Consider the following 16,132-nt stretch of genomic DNA (forward strand, 5'->3'; position numbering starts at 1 on the left):
AGGGTGAGTTGGAGTACGTTGTGGAGAAAATTTTGGACTCTCGTGTTTCCAGACGGAAACTCCAGTATCTGGTCAACTGGAAGGGTTACGGCCAGGAGGATAATTCTTGGGTCAATGCATCTGATGTTCATGCTTCTGATCTTGTTCGTGCCTTCCATAGGGCTCATCCTGGTCGCCCTGGTGGATCTGGTGAGGGTTCGGTGCCCCCTCCTTGAGGGGGGGGTACTGTTGTGAATTTGGATTTTGGGCTCCCCCGGTGGCCGCTTGTGGAATTGGACTTGTCATCCTCTTTCCTGTTTCACCTGATTCCATCAGTAGTGGGTGTCGCTATTTAAGCTCATTTCTCTGGTGGTTTCTTGCCGGTCAACAATGTTATCTGATGCCTCTCAGTGCTTGTTCCTGCTTCTAGACAACTACTGATAAGTTGGACTTTTGTCCATGTTTTGTTTTGCCTATTTGTTCCAGTTCGCAGCTGAAGTTTTGTTACTGTGTCTGGAAAGCTCTCGTCGATCAGGGATTGCTACTCTGGCGTTATGAGTTAATGCCAGAGTTTAAGGTAATCTCTGGATGGTGTTTTGTTAGTATTTTTCTGCTGACCATGAAAGTATACTATCTGTCTTCTGCTATCTAGTAAGCGGACCTCAAATTTGCTAAGACTATTTTCCTGCTGCGTTTGTTGTTTCATCTGAACTCACCGTCATTATATGTGGGGGGCTACTGTCTTCTTTGGAATATTTCTCTAGAGGTGAGCCAGGTCTTATATTTCCCTCTGCTAGCTATTTAGGTCTTAGGCCAGAGCTGGGCATCTAGCGATAAATAGGAAATGCTACCTGGCTATTTCTAGTTGCGCGGCAGGCTTAGTTCATGGTCAGTATAGTTCCATCTTCCGAGAGCTTGTCCCTCTATAGGCTTGCTATGATCTCTGCCTGCAGAGATCATGACAGGAGGGCTTAGCGCAAGGACAAGAGTTTGAAGTGACAAGTGTGCAAAGCTACCATGTGGGTGAACTACAGCAAAGGAGATGATGGGACGATAAGATAGCTTGACTAGAAACTGACCGAAGAGGCAGAGTGGCCTTCTACCGTAAAGCGGTCCTTGGATTGGACGACGTATCACGAGAAACCCTGAGCTTGAGAAACGCTGAAGGTACGGATCTAAAGAGGACTGAGACTGTGGGAGTAGTGAGGATCCCGAGTGGTAGATCCAGGGCGCCCATAGCAATAAGATGCAGAGCCGCCGAGCGGGTATTGAGGAACTCGCTGAACTGTACTGTGGTGACGAGCTAGGCTATGACGAAGTAGGGCAAAGCAGTGTGCTATACCAGCCCTGAAGCAGACTACAGTGGAACAATGATGTCAGTGAGAAGGCTTCTTATAGTGAATGAAAAGTGCTTAAGATTGTGTACTCGCTATCTCTTGTATACAACCCTCATCAAGTTCAGTAAAGTTACCATGTTTGAACAGAAGTCTTTTTAGCTAATCTGTGGAACGCGTGGTCCTTGCCAGCCAATACCATCAGCTACTGGCAGCCTGAATGGGCACAAGGCCCTCTCAACACTCACACCCAGCCAGGACGCTCAATTATCTGTAGGATGCCAAAGCAAGTGGGGACAGAATCTCGCCCATAACTACCTCGCTTAGGCATCTTACAATAGTACAGGACACTGCAGTATAATAATTTTTCTAAATAACTCTATTATTGATTTGTGCTCATAACCCACAAAACGGACATCTCTAAGACTGTACTGCATGCTACTCTAAACTTAGCAGCATTCTTCTGCTGCTAGGCTACTGTTTTCAGTGTGGAAACGAGCATAGTAAAATTCTGACACTTTCTCCCACACTGAAGATGTTATCCTAGGGGAAGACGGGCACTGTTTATTATAGTGTAGTTCACAGCACAGACTATGGGTAGTCCGCATTGTGGTTCATTAGCAAACATTGCTAATAGAGTTATTTAAAAAAAATGATTATAATGCACCAGGGCCGGCGACATCACCCAGTGCACCTGGGAAAGTGCCGGGCCCTAGATGAACAAGGGTGCCCACTACTCGCCACTGGGAACACCGGCACACTATGAGGCCCATGAGGCTGGGGAGCCCGGTGCCAGTGCTGGCACCAGCCTTCCTCAAATACTCACCTCTCTCAGTTTCCCACAGCTCTGGTATATTCAGAGTCTTCTGTCTCTCTGTGACGTCTCCAGGCCGAGGGCACAATTATGTCACTACAGCATGCCCTCTGCCAAGCAGTACAGAGTGCCAGAAGATGCTGAGGAGACCGCAGCTGTGGGGAATGAGGAGACGTGAGTATTTGAGCCCTCTATGGGACCCATTAAACTATATGGAGCATGATATCGGGCCATTATACTGCATGAAGCATTATATGGGGCCCACTATACTGTATAGAGCAATATCTGGGGCCCATCTTAATATATACTTACCTTGTAATGTCTTCACATCCTGTTCCGCCCAGATGTGTCCGGGTCCCAGAATTCCAAGTAGCGGAAGTTCACCGGCCACCGTATTGGGAAACCCAAGTGATGGGTGTCTCAATGTGGAAACTGCTGGTGGTACCAACCTCTTGCGCGGTACCACCAGCGGAACACAGTCGCACCACACACACACTGTATATGCCGTACGCACCACACACACACACAAGCACACACTGTATATGCCGTACGAACCACACACATACACTGTATATGCTGTATGCCCCACACACACACATGCACACTGTATATGTTGTACACAGCCTCTGGCGCGGTACCACCAGTGGAACACCATCACGAACACGCCACCGTTGGGATCAGCTGAATGATTCACTGACCGCCGCCATCTTTGTACAGTAGGATTGCATGCGCAGTTTTAAAGTGACCACCGCGATATCTGTCTGCACAAAAATGGCAGCGGTCTGATTTACTGCATCTGCGCAAATCCCGCACAGGTGCAGTGAATCATTTGGCTGATCCTAGCAGCAGATGCGTGACGTGTCTACAGGCAGAGGAAGCCGGTCACATTAAAGGGGTTTTCCCACGAACGAAAGTTCATTTTAAAAATTGTCTGTGTCTGACCGTGCATCTCCTTGGCAGGGGAGGAAGCAAAAGCCAATACTGACATTACAGCAGGGGATCACAGAGGATTCATTTTGTCAGGTAAAATATTTCACTGACTGTTTTTAAACAATATTTAACCTCACAAAATGTATACTCTGCGATTTCCTGCTGTAATGTCAGTATTGTCTTTTGCTTCCTCCCCTGCCCAGGAGCTGTGGTATGTTCTGTACACAGTCAGACACAGACAATTTTTAAAATGAACTTAAAAAGCACATATCAACGCCAACATGGCTCCTCTTAAAAAGTATGCCAATGACAATGAAAGGAAAGCAGCAAAGGCACAATGTGGAAGACAACAACGGACAAATGAGACTCTTGAAGAGCAACAGCATCGCTGGGACAAGAAAAATGCATATAGCACATGGGGTAGACAGGTCAAAGAAGAGAGCACAGACAGATAGGTGGGTGAGCACATGAGGGGGAGAGATTCGTAATGCTGCACAGCCTGCCCCCATCGTGACATTACTGCCCTCATGATCTGATAGCATCGGGCCTCCATCTAGTTATACTATATTGAGCAATATATGGGGCCCATTATACTGTATGGAGCAATATATTGTGCCATTATTCTGTATTGAACAATATATGGCACCATTATACTGTAAGGAGCATTATATGGGGCCATTATATACTATATGCAGCATTATATGGGGCCCGGTAAACTGTATGGAGCAATATATAGGGCCATTATACTGTATGAAGCAATATATGGGGCCATTATATACTATATGGAGCATTACATGGGGCAATTACACTTTATGGAGCATTATATGGCATCATTATATACTATATGGAAAAATAAATGGGACCCATTATACAATACAGAGCATTATACGGGGCCCATAATAGTGTATGGAGCAATATATGACATAATACTGTATGTAGGACTATGTGGTACCCATGATACTGCATTGAGGACTTTGTGGTGCCCATAATACTGTATGGAGGACAATGTGGTGCCCATAATACTGTATTGAGTACTATGTGGTGCCCATAATATTGTATGGAAGACTGTGGTGCCCATCATACTCTATGGAAGACTATGTGGTGCCCATAATACTGCATGGAGCACTATGTGGTGCCCATAATACTGCATGGAGGACTATATGGTGCTCGTATTACTGTATGGAGGACTATGTGGTGCCCATAATACTGTATGGAAGACTATGTGGTGCCCATAATACTGTACGGAGAGCTATGCAGTTCCCATAATACTGTATGGAGGACTATATGGGGCCCATAATACTGTACGGAGAACTATGTGGTGCCCATAATACTGCATGGAAGACTATGTGGTGCCCATAATACTGCATGGAGGACTATGTGGTGCCCATAATACTGTATGGAGGACTATGTGGTGCCCATAATACTGTATGGAAGACTATGTGGTGCCCATAATACTGTATTGAGCACTATGTGGTGCCCATAATACTGTATGGATGATTATACTGTCCAGTCTAAAATAGGAAGTCTGCAGTCACTCTGTGTGACTGCAGACTTTGAATCCCCCAAGCACACACATTGTGCGCTGCGAGAATTTGTTGATTTCTGAGCTTTTGTAGAATTTACAATAGATATCACTCATGTAAAGTAAGAAGTAAGTTAAATGTTTGTCACTGTACTATACCTATATTTCTTATCTGAGCATCATGAATGTGTTATGTGTTAAAGGGGCCCATTGATACTCTTTCACCCAGGGCCCACGAAAACCTGGACCGGTCCTGTCCTGCACTATTAGCATTTTCTTGTGAAGTCCAAAGAATGCCTTAATTATTTGAGTAACAAAAATATTTTCAGCAAATCTCTATTTCTAATTCTTGGAATATTTAGCTACTATCATATATACATTATATTTTGATTATATATTAAATAAAAAGTAAAATTAATATTTACATATGTATTCTATAATTTTATATATTTTGTTGAAGTCCCAACTGTGATAGATTCACATTAGTGTACACTATCACAAGTAAAATTCAAATTATTATGGAAAGAGAGTAAAAAGAGTAAAAAAAATGTAAATTAAATATAACTTTTAATAATAATTATTAAAAATATTGTGACTGCTTTGTTAAAATGACATTAATTCCTGAAAAATTGTTCAGGTAAAACTGCTTGAACTCGAGTGAGTGCTCAAGAATTACACAGCTAGTTCCCTGAACTGTTAGCAGCAACTTTATGCCTGTGGGAAATGACAGTCCTCCTAAGAATTAGCCCTCTAGAATCAGGAGACTGTGCTATCCTTAATTATTCTGTCTTTATGTAGGTCAGAGCAAATCTATCCAGATGCGCGTTTCGCAAATGTAGTTTGCTTTTTCTAGGGGCCAACATTACATTAGTGCAATTCTCTTAATTTCAGCCAAATATTAAAATGAAGGGGAAATTAGTGACATTTCCCACAGACATAAAATTGCCTCTAGTTGGTCAGAGTTATAGCTGTGTAATTATTGAGCTCACAGTTGAGCTCAAGCAGCTTTACCTGGACTATTTTTAGGAATTAATACCATTTCAACAAAGCACTCACAATATAAAAATCATATTTTATTCACGTTCAAATACTCTATTCAACTTCACTATTAATATGAACATGTGTATTCTATCTTATTCTAATTTTAATCTGCGTTACAGATGAAAATTACCCATACAAGTCTATCAAACCATGGAAATCATGAGTATCACACAAATTCCATCAATGTGTTGTCCTTTTTTAACATTAGTAACATAGTAACATAGTTAGTAAGGCCGAAAAAAGACATTTGTCCATCCAGTTCAGCCTATATTCCTATATTCCATCATAATAAATCCCCAGATCTACATCCTTCTACAGAACCTAATAATTGTATGATACAATATTGTTCTGCTCCAGGAAGACATCCAGGCCTCTCTTGAACCCCTCGACTGAGTTCGCCATCACCACCTCCTCAGGCAAGCAATTCCAGATTCTCACTGCCCTAACAGTAAAGAATCCTCTTCTATGTTGGTGGAAAAACCTTCTCTACTCCAGACGCAAAGAATGCCCCCTTGTGCCCGTCACCTTCCTTGGTATAAACAGATCCTCAGCGAGATATTTGTATTGTCCCCTTATATACTTATACATGGTTATTAGATCGCCCCTCAGTCGTCTTTTTTCTAGACTAAATAATCCTAATTTCGCTAATCTATCTGGGTATTGTAGTTCTCCCATCCCCTTTATTAACTTTGTTGCCCTCCTTTGTACTCTATTGTACTTAACATTGTAATGGGTAGAAAAAGTTTTATAATTTTTCTTAATTTTTTGGCGTAGAAAAAAGTAACTGATAAAAATGGACACCTTTTATAAACACTGATGGAAATCTAATCCAGCAAACTTATGATAATTAGTCTATTCGTTAAATATACAAAACAAAAATGGACATCTGGATAAGATCTTTTTATGTACAAATGGCAAACTATGAGAGCATCTATCCTTAGAATGAAGACCATCAGTTTGGGTACGGAGCACAGCTGAATGCAAAAGTCACTACACTAGGGAGAATTAATACCAATGTGTGAAATTTTAAAATTACTTTTATGGGTCTTTTATGTTAATTCTATAGTTTTCTCTCCAAAGAATATATTTCCCACGCGTCCAGTTTTGACTGTGTGCGGTGTGATCCCTTAAGACCAAATTCTTAACACATATGAAGTTAACAGACTTCTAACAATTGTTCATTTTTGGTCCTACCTCTACAAATAAGCTATATTTTCTACCACCTACAGTTATCTGAGCAAGCAGTCAGTCTATAGTCTCTACCAAGGTGACAGAAAAAGAATTAGGGAATGCAGCTTCGAATTCAAGGTTTTAATCCTAAATTGCAAATAAAATCAGTGGAACAATGTTCAGGAGGATCTGTCACCATAGTTCACACTACAAACTGAAAATGTTTTTTAATAGGTCTTTCAGGCCTAATGAGGTTGATGTTTATACTTTGAAAATCCATTTCAGATTAACTGTAAGATTCTAAAATAAAAACTAGTATTTTACAAGACCATCAAGAGATAGACTGAAAATGCTCATATTAATGTTCCGTCGGAAACTTATCAAAAAGGATTGTTCAGACATTCTAACATATCATTTAAAATTAAGCACACAATTCCCATCAGGACTAACATATCTGTTTAATGATGTATACAGTTTGTACTTTGTGAGCATCACAATCGCTTTCAGTCACCTGATGGCACAGGATCCAAGTTTATTGCATACCATTTCAGTGTCTAAAGAAAGTTTGCTGCCATAAGAGATACAAAGACTATGGAACTGATTCATTAAGACTGGCATTGTACATACCAGTCTTAATGAAAGGGCATGGTGGGGGTTAGATGCCCCAAATTCATTAGCAGGTGGATGTCAACTAATCAATTCTGCACATCTTCCCAGTGGCATGCGCCTTGCCAGAAATGCTACTCAAGTCAGGAACTGGAGCAATATTTTTGGAGCAAGTCATGCCACTAAAGTGGCAAATTCGTCTGCCCTGTTCCGGACATGTTTGGTCCACTTTGCCAGGGATGATGAAGACATGAAAAGTTGCAAAATTGTTGCACAACAATGCATTGCACAAAAATGTTGTGACTTTTCAAAGTTTCATATGCCTGAAAATTAGTGTGAACACTTTGATAAATCATCCCCTATCTGTTTTTGGCATTTAAATAGTGGTCACTAATGTTTTATACATTGGATTACCTTCAACAAATATTCAGTGGGCTAATAATTGTCTAGACAAATAGAAAACAAGTTCAAGCAGGGTAATAAAAAAAGTCTAAAGTTCTCAAGATGAGTATTTCATGTGTTTTTGATGATGCAGATTTTCTGCAGCACTTGTGTGCCCATTTGCTAAATTCGGTTAATTGCATTTTTTTCCTTGCGGTTTTTAGTGCGTTTTTTACATGTGTTATCACGTTTTACCAGCTGTGGTTCTTGTCTGTTTTTTTAAATGTGCTATTTTAATTAAAACTACTTTGTTCTGGAAATTTCCTGTTAGTTAGCTTTGATGAAAATGTATTGATAAAGGAATGTGTGGAGTGCATGCATTTTTAGTGTGCTTCCGCTAAGGAAATGCACAAAAAATGCCTATAATGTCTTTACTTGCGGATTTTGCTCATCTCATTCAAGTCTAATCCTCAAATAAAATGCATATTTTCAGCAAGAAAAAACTAGATTTCAATAAATCCCCTTCACTTGGCTGAAACTGTTAGACGCTGTGTTTTTTGTGTAGCGATAATACACAGCATCAAAAACTCATGAAATACTTATGGTGGGAGTTTAGCCTTAAGTTAAATGTGTAGTGACTTGGTTTGCCTATAATTAAAGAAAAAAAAATGTATAACCTATAAGGAGACCTCACGTCAGAGTGCAGAAGGATTGTCTGCTGGGTATGCACATGAAAATACTGCAGCAGACAGTTTTGCATATTACTACCAAATCATACTTCATAGTGATAGGTTGTATTGACCCATTGTTCAATTTGGAGGTATGACGATGGGTAGAGGTTAACCCAACAGAAAATTGCACCCAGAATATTTGTTAACATTATCATTTATTAGTATGTGTTACAGAAAACTATTACAAAGTCCATAAGCCATCCATATACCGCCAAAACCACTGAAAATTACCAATTAGGGAACACTATGTTGCTTGTTGATATATATATATATATTGCTTTTAACTTTTTTTTGCCTTTGTATATGATATTGCTAGCACGAACAAGTTCTCCTTTCTTTGTGACTTTTCATGCTGCATAACAAGACCAGGTTGTGTAGTTTGTCTGTATTCCACCTAAAGGAGAGCAATTTACATCCCATGATAGGGTAGAATAACATTCACATTTTACCTGCTCGGGATCCTGGCTCTGCGGGCTGTTTAGTGAGTTGCTTAGCCCTGCTACTCCCATTGCTGGAGATCCTGCTGCAGCCTCTACATGTCCAGCTGTTTGGGCTGTTGTAAAGCCGTCTTCACCCTCAGGCAAGCTTTTCTCCTGGAGCATTTCCTTTTTAAACAGAGAAAATTTGTGTTATTCAATACCTTACACACTGCAAGATGAAAGCAGAGGTGTAAAAAAAGGTTAAAACTGAACACATTCCCAAAAGATTCATACCCTTAAATGGAAAAGGCCAATATGAACTTGAACAAAACAGTTACAGTCAACTAAAAAGAGTCAGTGGGCTACAGGCACTGCCTTCAACACCCTCAAGAGCCATATAAGTAATTTTATGAGTGAAGCAAAACCAAACCGCTATTAAGACAGTGTAATAAAAGATTAGACAGGCAAATACCTAAGCTGATCAATACAAAGATTAGCAGTTTTCATCAAATCTCTTAAATTAAGTATACATTTAATATTTTGAAAAGTTTGGGGATCAACATTTAAAAACGATCATTGAAGCATACATTGCTATACCCATGGGTTCATTATTTTCATAAAATAGTATTCTCACACAAAGGGTGCATAAGAAAGATAGAACCTTCCCCTAGGTTCATGTCAAAAAGTAATTTCATCAATTCAAGACCATTATGCAAAGGTTCATATCCATACACTTCCTAGTCTTCCACCACAGCACTACTCGTCTAAAAGTAGAGGAAAAAAAACACCAATAGGGATCATAACAAGGTATTTTTTACCTCAGTGAACTATTACCTTGGAGGACTGGGGACCCTCACTGCAATGTAAGGGCTGGAGCTTAGGAAATGTTAACATTGCACCATAAGCTGCTCCTTTATGATATAACTCGATAACATTTTATCTATTTAAATTGACACGATATGTGCCCTTAAAAGTAAAACATAGAATAAATAAATGAATGCCTATAATTGACTTTGACAATGGTTAAATCTCACAAGTATATGGAATATAACCTTTGTGTCCATAAATTTAGCGGATTCTAGTGCCCTAGATTATTGAAATTACAGGAAAATAAAGTGACAGATATAAGTTGCCACATTATTTTTTTAATTCACATTAAATGTTTTATCTTCAATAATCTACTAGTAAATAACAATGAAACGTGAATGCATTGGGGTATTGCTGACAACCAGTAGTGTTCATGCCATTCAGTGACTTATACCAAGTTACTATGGATAAATGCAATGAGAATTTACTCTAATGGAAAAATAATCTTTCACGCATTCAGATGTAACATTGGAAAAAATATGCAAAATCAAATTTTTTTTCCCCCCCTGTGGAGCACTGGAGGAAGAATTTGACATTCATTCAGAGCATCAACACCTACTATCAAGTAAGGACATTAATGACAGTAGACGATGGCAAGATGAAAAAGCTTTATATGGTGATAGAAGAGAAAGATAGATGAAAAAAAAGTTTACATAATGATAGCAGTGTCAGGAGTAAATGACTGAAGCACTCCTCATCCCTGGTTCATTCTTCCCCTCCCCTGTCATCAGCAGTTCTCTTGGGGAAGAGAAGTGTGGAGGAAGAACCACAAAAGCGGATACTGCCCAGAGATACAGGAAAGACTGCAGCTGAGAGAAGGAAATATTCATTCTGAAGAATCTGGTTCTGACTTCTATCTTATACAATCGTTCATGAATGTATAAATTAGTTCAGTAGATTTACACTTTTTTTTCCGTTTGCAAATAGAAAAAGTCTGTTACCTAATAACAGATAATGATTGTAATAAAGGGGAATGCAACAATAATATATGCACACGTTAGAAAAAAAAAAAAAAGAAACAAAAACAGCCAAAACTTATAGCGTGCGCTTACAATTCATTAAGTGTTTAGGTAGATTAAAATTATTTCTTTAAAGTGTTCAACCTCTTTAAATCATTATTGATATCATATAAAAAATTATGCTAATTAATAGTGCCTGTCTACATATATATTTATATATATATATATATATATATATATATATACATATATATATATATATATATATATATATATATATATATATATATATAGTAGTGTATTCATATTTATAGTATATAAGTGGTCAGAATTACAAAAATAAGTTTTTCCAGTGCTCCTAATTCATCATACATACCAATTGCATAGTTAATTAAGACAATGTGTCTTCCTCTGGTGGGATAAGGGAAAATTGTTTATTCTGTCAACTACTATACATTGCATAATTAATGCAGTCAATTTTAATAATAGAGGGTGAATTAGATTTCATCTGGATAAAAAATTATTTTTTATAAATTAAGGGTTAAAACTGATCTCTTCATATTGTAGATCAAAGCAGCAAACAAGTTCATGTCAATGGCAGATGCACTTTAACTTCTTGAAGTTAAGAGCCTTATTAAAAAGTTACGTTTACACAACTAAATGAGATGAATCTTTAATCTTTATTTTATTTACATATTTTGGAGAAGTACTCGAGCCAATGGCCTGTAGTGTTAGAAAACAGGGATTGTGTGTCCTGCCAGTCTAACATGCAAGGGGTATTACCATGCTCAACATGTGGAGTATTTCTTCTTTTATGAGACAGCTCCAGATTTTTTCCCTAGAACATTTTCCTAGCTGGATTTTAGTCAAGACGGCCATAATTTAATTTTCTTGTAATGAAACAAAACTGGTTAGGGGTCTTTTTTTCAAAGCATTTTACACTTTGTCTGGCACTTCAATGTATAAAGAATGTATGGTTTGAAACTAATTGAAAAATGTGTTAGTGAATAATTGTTACAGCGAATTAGAAAAATATAATCACAAAAATAAGTATGAATTACATGATGTGCTGTGATGATAACAGTGATGGTGCTGATAATGATGCTAGCAAAAATATTTTAGGGTGCCACAACTTGTGACCATGTTGCATTGTTTGGGTGCATCGGTGCTGCAAAGACGACTTTACGCTTGTTGTTAACATTATTGACCATTTTCCTAAACAGCTTATCAAATATTAATTCAACTGCAGTCTAGGATGACGTTCAATATAAATATATAACAGTTTCTCAATTCTGAACCCAATAGTTTTGACTACAAAATAGTGCTATGTAAAATTACAGTTAGCATATATACAATTGTGAATTTCTTCAAAAACTCATGCTGTTTAAAAATTGTTTATTTATATAAAGTGTAGGTTTATGCATGTGTGTGTGTGTATATATATATATGTGTGTGTATGTATATGTGCCTGTGTGTATGCATAGTATGTATATGTGTCTCTGTGTATGTATAGTACGTATATGTTTATGTGTATGTATATGTGTGTTTTGTATTTCTTGATACATACATTATTTGTTTATTTTACTTAGCCTTTATGGAAGGTCAAACTTTTTATTTATTTATCATGTGATCATAACAATACGTGCTTGTGTATAGTGTGCATATTGATATAAAGAGGAGTGTGTATATAAATTCTTAATCGTCCTGTTTTTTACTTTACCATAGTGCCTGTGTGTCAATAATGTGCAGCATATATTATATATATATATATATATATATATATATATATATATATATTTGTGTGTGTATTAGCCAGAAGATACAAATAATAGAATCCTAATAAGACTATATACATGCAAGTGTAAGGCAAAAAGCATCTCTACTAAGATTGGACAGAGACTGGGGAACACAATAAAGAGCCATCATTGCTGCAGCACAGTTCAATCTGATGTTCATCAGCCTTGACTTTTGCTATGGTTCATGTTTTCCATCTTAGAATTGTCTTTAAAGCTCTACTTAGGGGAGGAAATAATAGAAAAAGTTCCATTTAGATTTCTAACATGTGGCTTTATAGATACCTTAGCACGGAAATATTCTTAATTTAGGCCTGGCAGCTGCATAGTTCAGTCAGGCTAGCAGATTCTTCACATAATCCATATAATTGGAGCAACATGGGATTTGTACCTCAATGTAATGGTTTCCTGGGTGAACTGTCTGTTTCAGCAGGAAAAAGTCTATTTCACGTTGCAGTAACAGCCATTTAATGATAGAGGAAACGGCATCCCGCCACCATTTTAATGCACACAGAAGCTTACTAAGAGACCCCTTCTCTTAAATAGTTTTCAAATTTCAAGAGGAAATTGGATGTTTTATGAAACCCTAAAATATTTCGATAGTAATGTTTTGAATTTAATCTTTATTCAATGTTGATTCTCTTAGCAATTCGTTATTCTTTCAAACCCTAAATGAAAAATATTATCTTTTACATAACCTAAATTGCAAAATCAAACTTACCAATTCTTTAGAATACTTTTAAGTTCAAAATTGACTTTGTGTAGTAGTGATAGTATTTAATTATGTTTGTGTTTTTTGCCAGCTGGAATTTTTTTAGATTTTTTTTAGATTTTTTATTTACTATTTCACATCTGAAATACTTCTGTAAATTATATATTTAATTTTAGGTTCATATATGCAGTTTATATGATTTAACTTTCACATCAGCATCTTCTACTTTTCCATAGAATTGTAGAAGAAAATGTATACAGGATTGTAGGTCTTTTTGTAGTGATTTAGTTTTTTTCATAAAATCAATGTAATTTAGTGATCATTTAAGTTTATTATACAATTTATTATAAAATGGCACAGTATAATGGTAAAAATATATTGTCATTCACACCATAATGCAGTTTAGTGGAGACTCAAAATTGTATTTTTACAAATCGGAGGTGGAGCTTGTGGTGCTTGCAAAATGTATCTGCAATGCAATAAAAACCAGTAATGGAGCTGGTTACTAAATGTTCAGCTATGCACAACAAGTATTTTATCTTACCCTGTTCTTATGCAGTCCAAACATGTATGTTGCATATGAAAATAAGCTGAATAATAATTGACTTCAACAGTAAATCGCAAATAGTTTTTTCATGGTACCTTTTGTAGAGCACAGGTGTGTCAATCAAAATGACTGACCCACCTTCACAGTCACTTGCTGAAGCAGCAATTTCAACACGGCATGTTATGGGCCCACAAGGACTGAAGGATATGGCCCTCTAATGGCAGCCAAGAATCTTTGAGAAAACAAGTTTGAATTTTATTTGAGAGAGGTTATTCACAATTGCTGGTATTTACTATTACACCACATAAAATTGTAGCTTAATGCCCTGAACAATATTACCATTGGGTCATTATTATTCCATTTAAGATCCTGAGTAGCTAACCTAGATGCCTACTTGTACACCCTAAAGTTAACATTCATAAATGGTAATACGTCAATATTGCAGCTTTGCCGAAAAAATAAATTTTTAAGACTACTCCTATTCTAATTTCAAGAGAGCTAGTGAAACGGATGAATCTTCTTAAAGATTCTATCTTTTATCTCATTAAACTAAACCTTTAAAGTATAACATGTAATTGGTGGCAAGCGTCAAAATAAAATTGTATGCATTTCATTGATACCATTGATCAATTGCACTTAACTAAACTATTGAGGATATCCATATTTAAAGAAACATCAAATTCTTAATAATTTAGCATTCTGTGGAGCTTTTGCTTAGTTAAGTATCCATGTGGTAAAGAAAGGTGTCATAATTATAGATGCTAGGGTTATTGCTGGGGGTGATGTCTATATTTTATTTTTGGTTCTAGTGTAGAAATTAGAACAATTCTTCAACCAAAGATAAACTAATATATCACTAAGGATAATATTACAGTGGCTGGCCTGATGGCCTTTTGCCATAGAATATTTTGATAAACTCTCAGACTGGTGTTTGTTTTCTTGCAAATGTGCATTTGGGATAGTCGCATACAGGAAAATATATTTATCAAAATTCCCTATCTGCAATATTTTATTTTATCAGATATTTTTATGGTGGCAGAATTTCCACAGTGCAACTTGAATCATTTTTATGTATATAAAAGTAATACAAAAGCATAAAATAGGAATCATAACATTGTTTTTAGCATTTGCCTTTCTAGACTATTGAAGTCCCAAAGGCTAAGTACTTAGACATTGAAAAATAGAGTGTAATATGTGAAAGCTGTTAGTACAGATGTCTTATACAGTAAGTAATAGAGCACCATTAAATTAATGCCTTGTGTAAGTGAGATGAATGAGGTTCCACCTGGAGAAAAACACTATTGTTTAAATATTAGGTTAAACTGAAGACTGATCTTTTCTAATTGTATATTAAAGCACCAATCAAGTTCACGATATCGGTTTTAACATTTTAATAAATAGTAACATTTAGACAGCAAGAATAAGTGTTTTGCCTAGTGTATATGTGTAACTTTATGTTCTGACAAGCAGGAGGTTCCAGTTTATATAATTCATGTTGCATTTTTTCACCAGTAAAGTAGTTTAATATTTCTTTTACATATGCATATTTTTTTTGCATCTGTATGTGTGTGCGTTTTTTTAAATATTTTTTTCTTATATATTGATAAGCATGTGTCTTCTGAATTTTTTTTATTACTATCTACTAAATCAAATTCACGATATAAATTAATTTATTCATTTAGTGGTTTGTGTGAATTCAATAATATTTATATTTTTTTTCTGCATGTCAATAAATGATTCTGAAATTTGACTAGTCTTAAATATTTGCTATGTATGTCATGTATACTTTGTATAAATTAGAAAACAAATTGTCTTCATTAGGGAGATCAGTGTTAGTAAAGATCAATTAGCCACAAGAACCTTGAACGGTGTATATATATATATATATATATATATATATATATATATATATATATATATATATATATAGTACAACTAGGAAAAATAAATTCTAGAGTGTGATAAAAATTTGGTTATAGCCATATGATATGTTATTTTTTTTTCATTCGTTTATATATAAAATGTGACAAAATTATCTGTGCTGTCACATTTGATAGATCAACTTCCAATTAGAAATTCTATGTCAATAGTATTTCTAATTGGAACTCTGCTCTGTCAAATGTGATAGTGATAGCTCAGATAATGTACAGTATATGTGTGTGTGTATATATATGTAGATATACACATATATATATATGAACATACATATATGTATGAAACATATTCATATTACTATATATAATTATCTAACAATTATATTTAATCATATATATATTATATATACAGCTATGCATGTATTTAACCATGTATATATAAAGATATATATA

General features: G+C 36.3%; 1 protein-coding gene across 4 annotated transcripts in view; it reads right to left on the minus strand.

Annotated features, from left to right (window-relative positions):
• TBX4 (T-box transcription factor 4) overlaps positions 1-16,132 on the minus strand; it is a 336,315-nt gene that overhangs the window by 314,323 nt on the left and 5,860 nt on the right. For all 4 annotated transcript variants that reach the window (XM_077299628.1, XM_077299630.1, XM_077299629.1 and 1 more), the window contains exon 2: positions 8,958-9,113. In XM_077299628.1, coding sequence (XP_077155743.1) covers positions 8,958-9,110 — 153 coding nt within the window. In that variant the 5' untranslated portion in view covers positions 9,111-9,113. The remainder of the gene's footprint in view (positions 1-8,957; positions 9,114-16,132) is intronic.

Source organism: Ranitomeya variabilis, chromosome 3 (genome assembly GCF_051348905.1).
Source record: "Ranitomeya variabilis isolate aRanVar5 chromosome 3, aRanVar5.hap1, whole genome shotgun sequence".
NCBI classification, from domain to species: Eukaryota; Metazoa; Chordata; class Amphibia; order Anura; family Dendrobatidae; genus Ranitomeya; species Ranitomeya variabilis.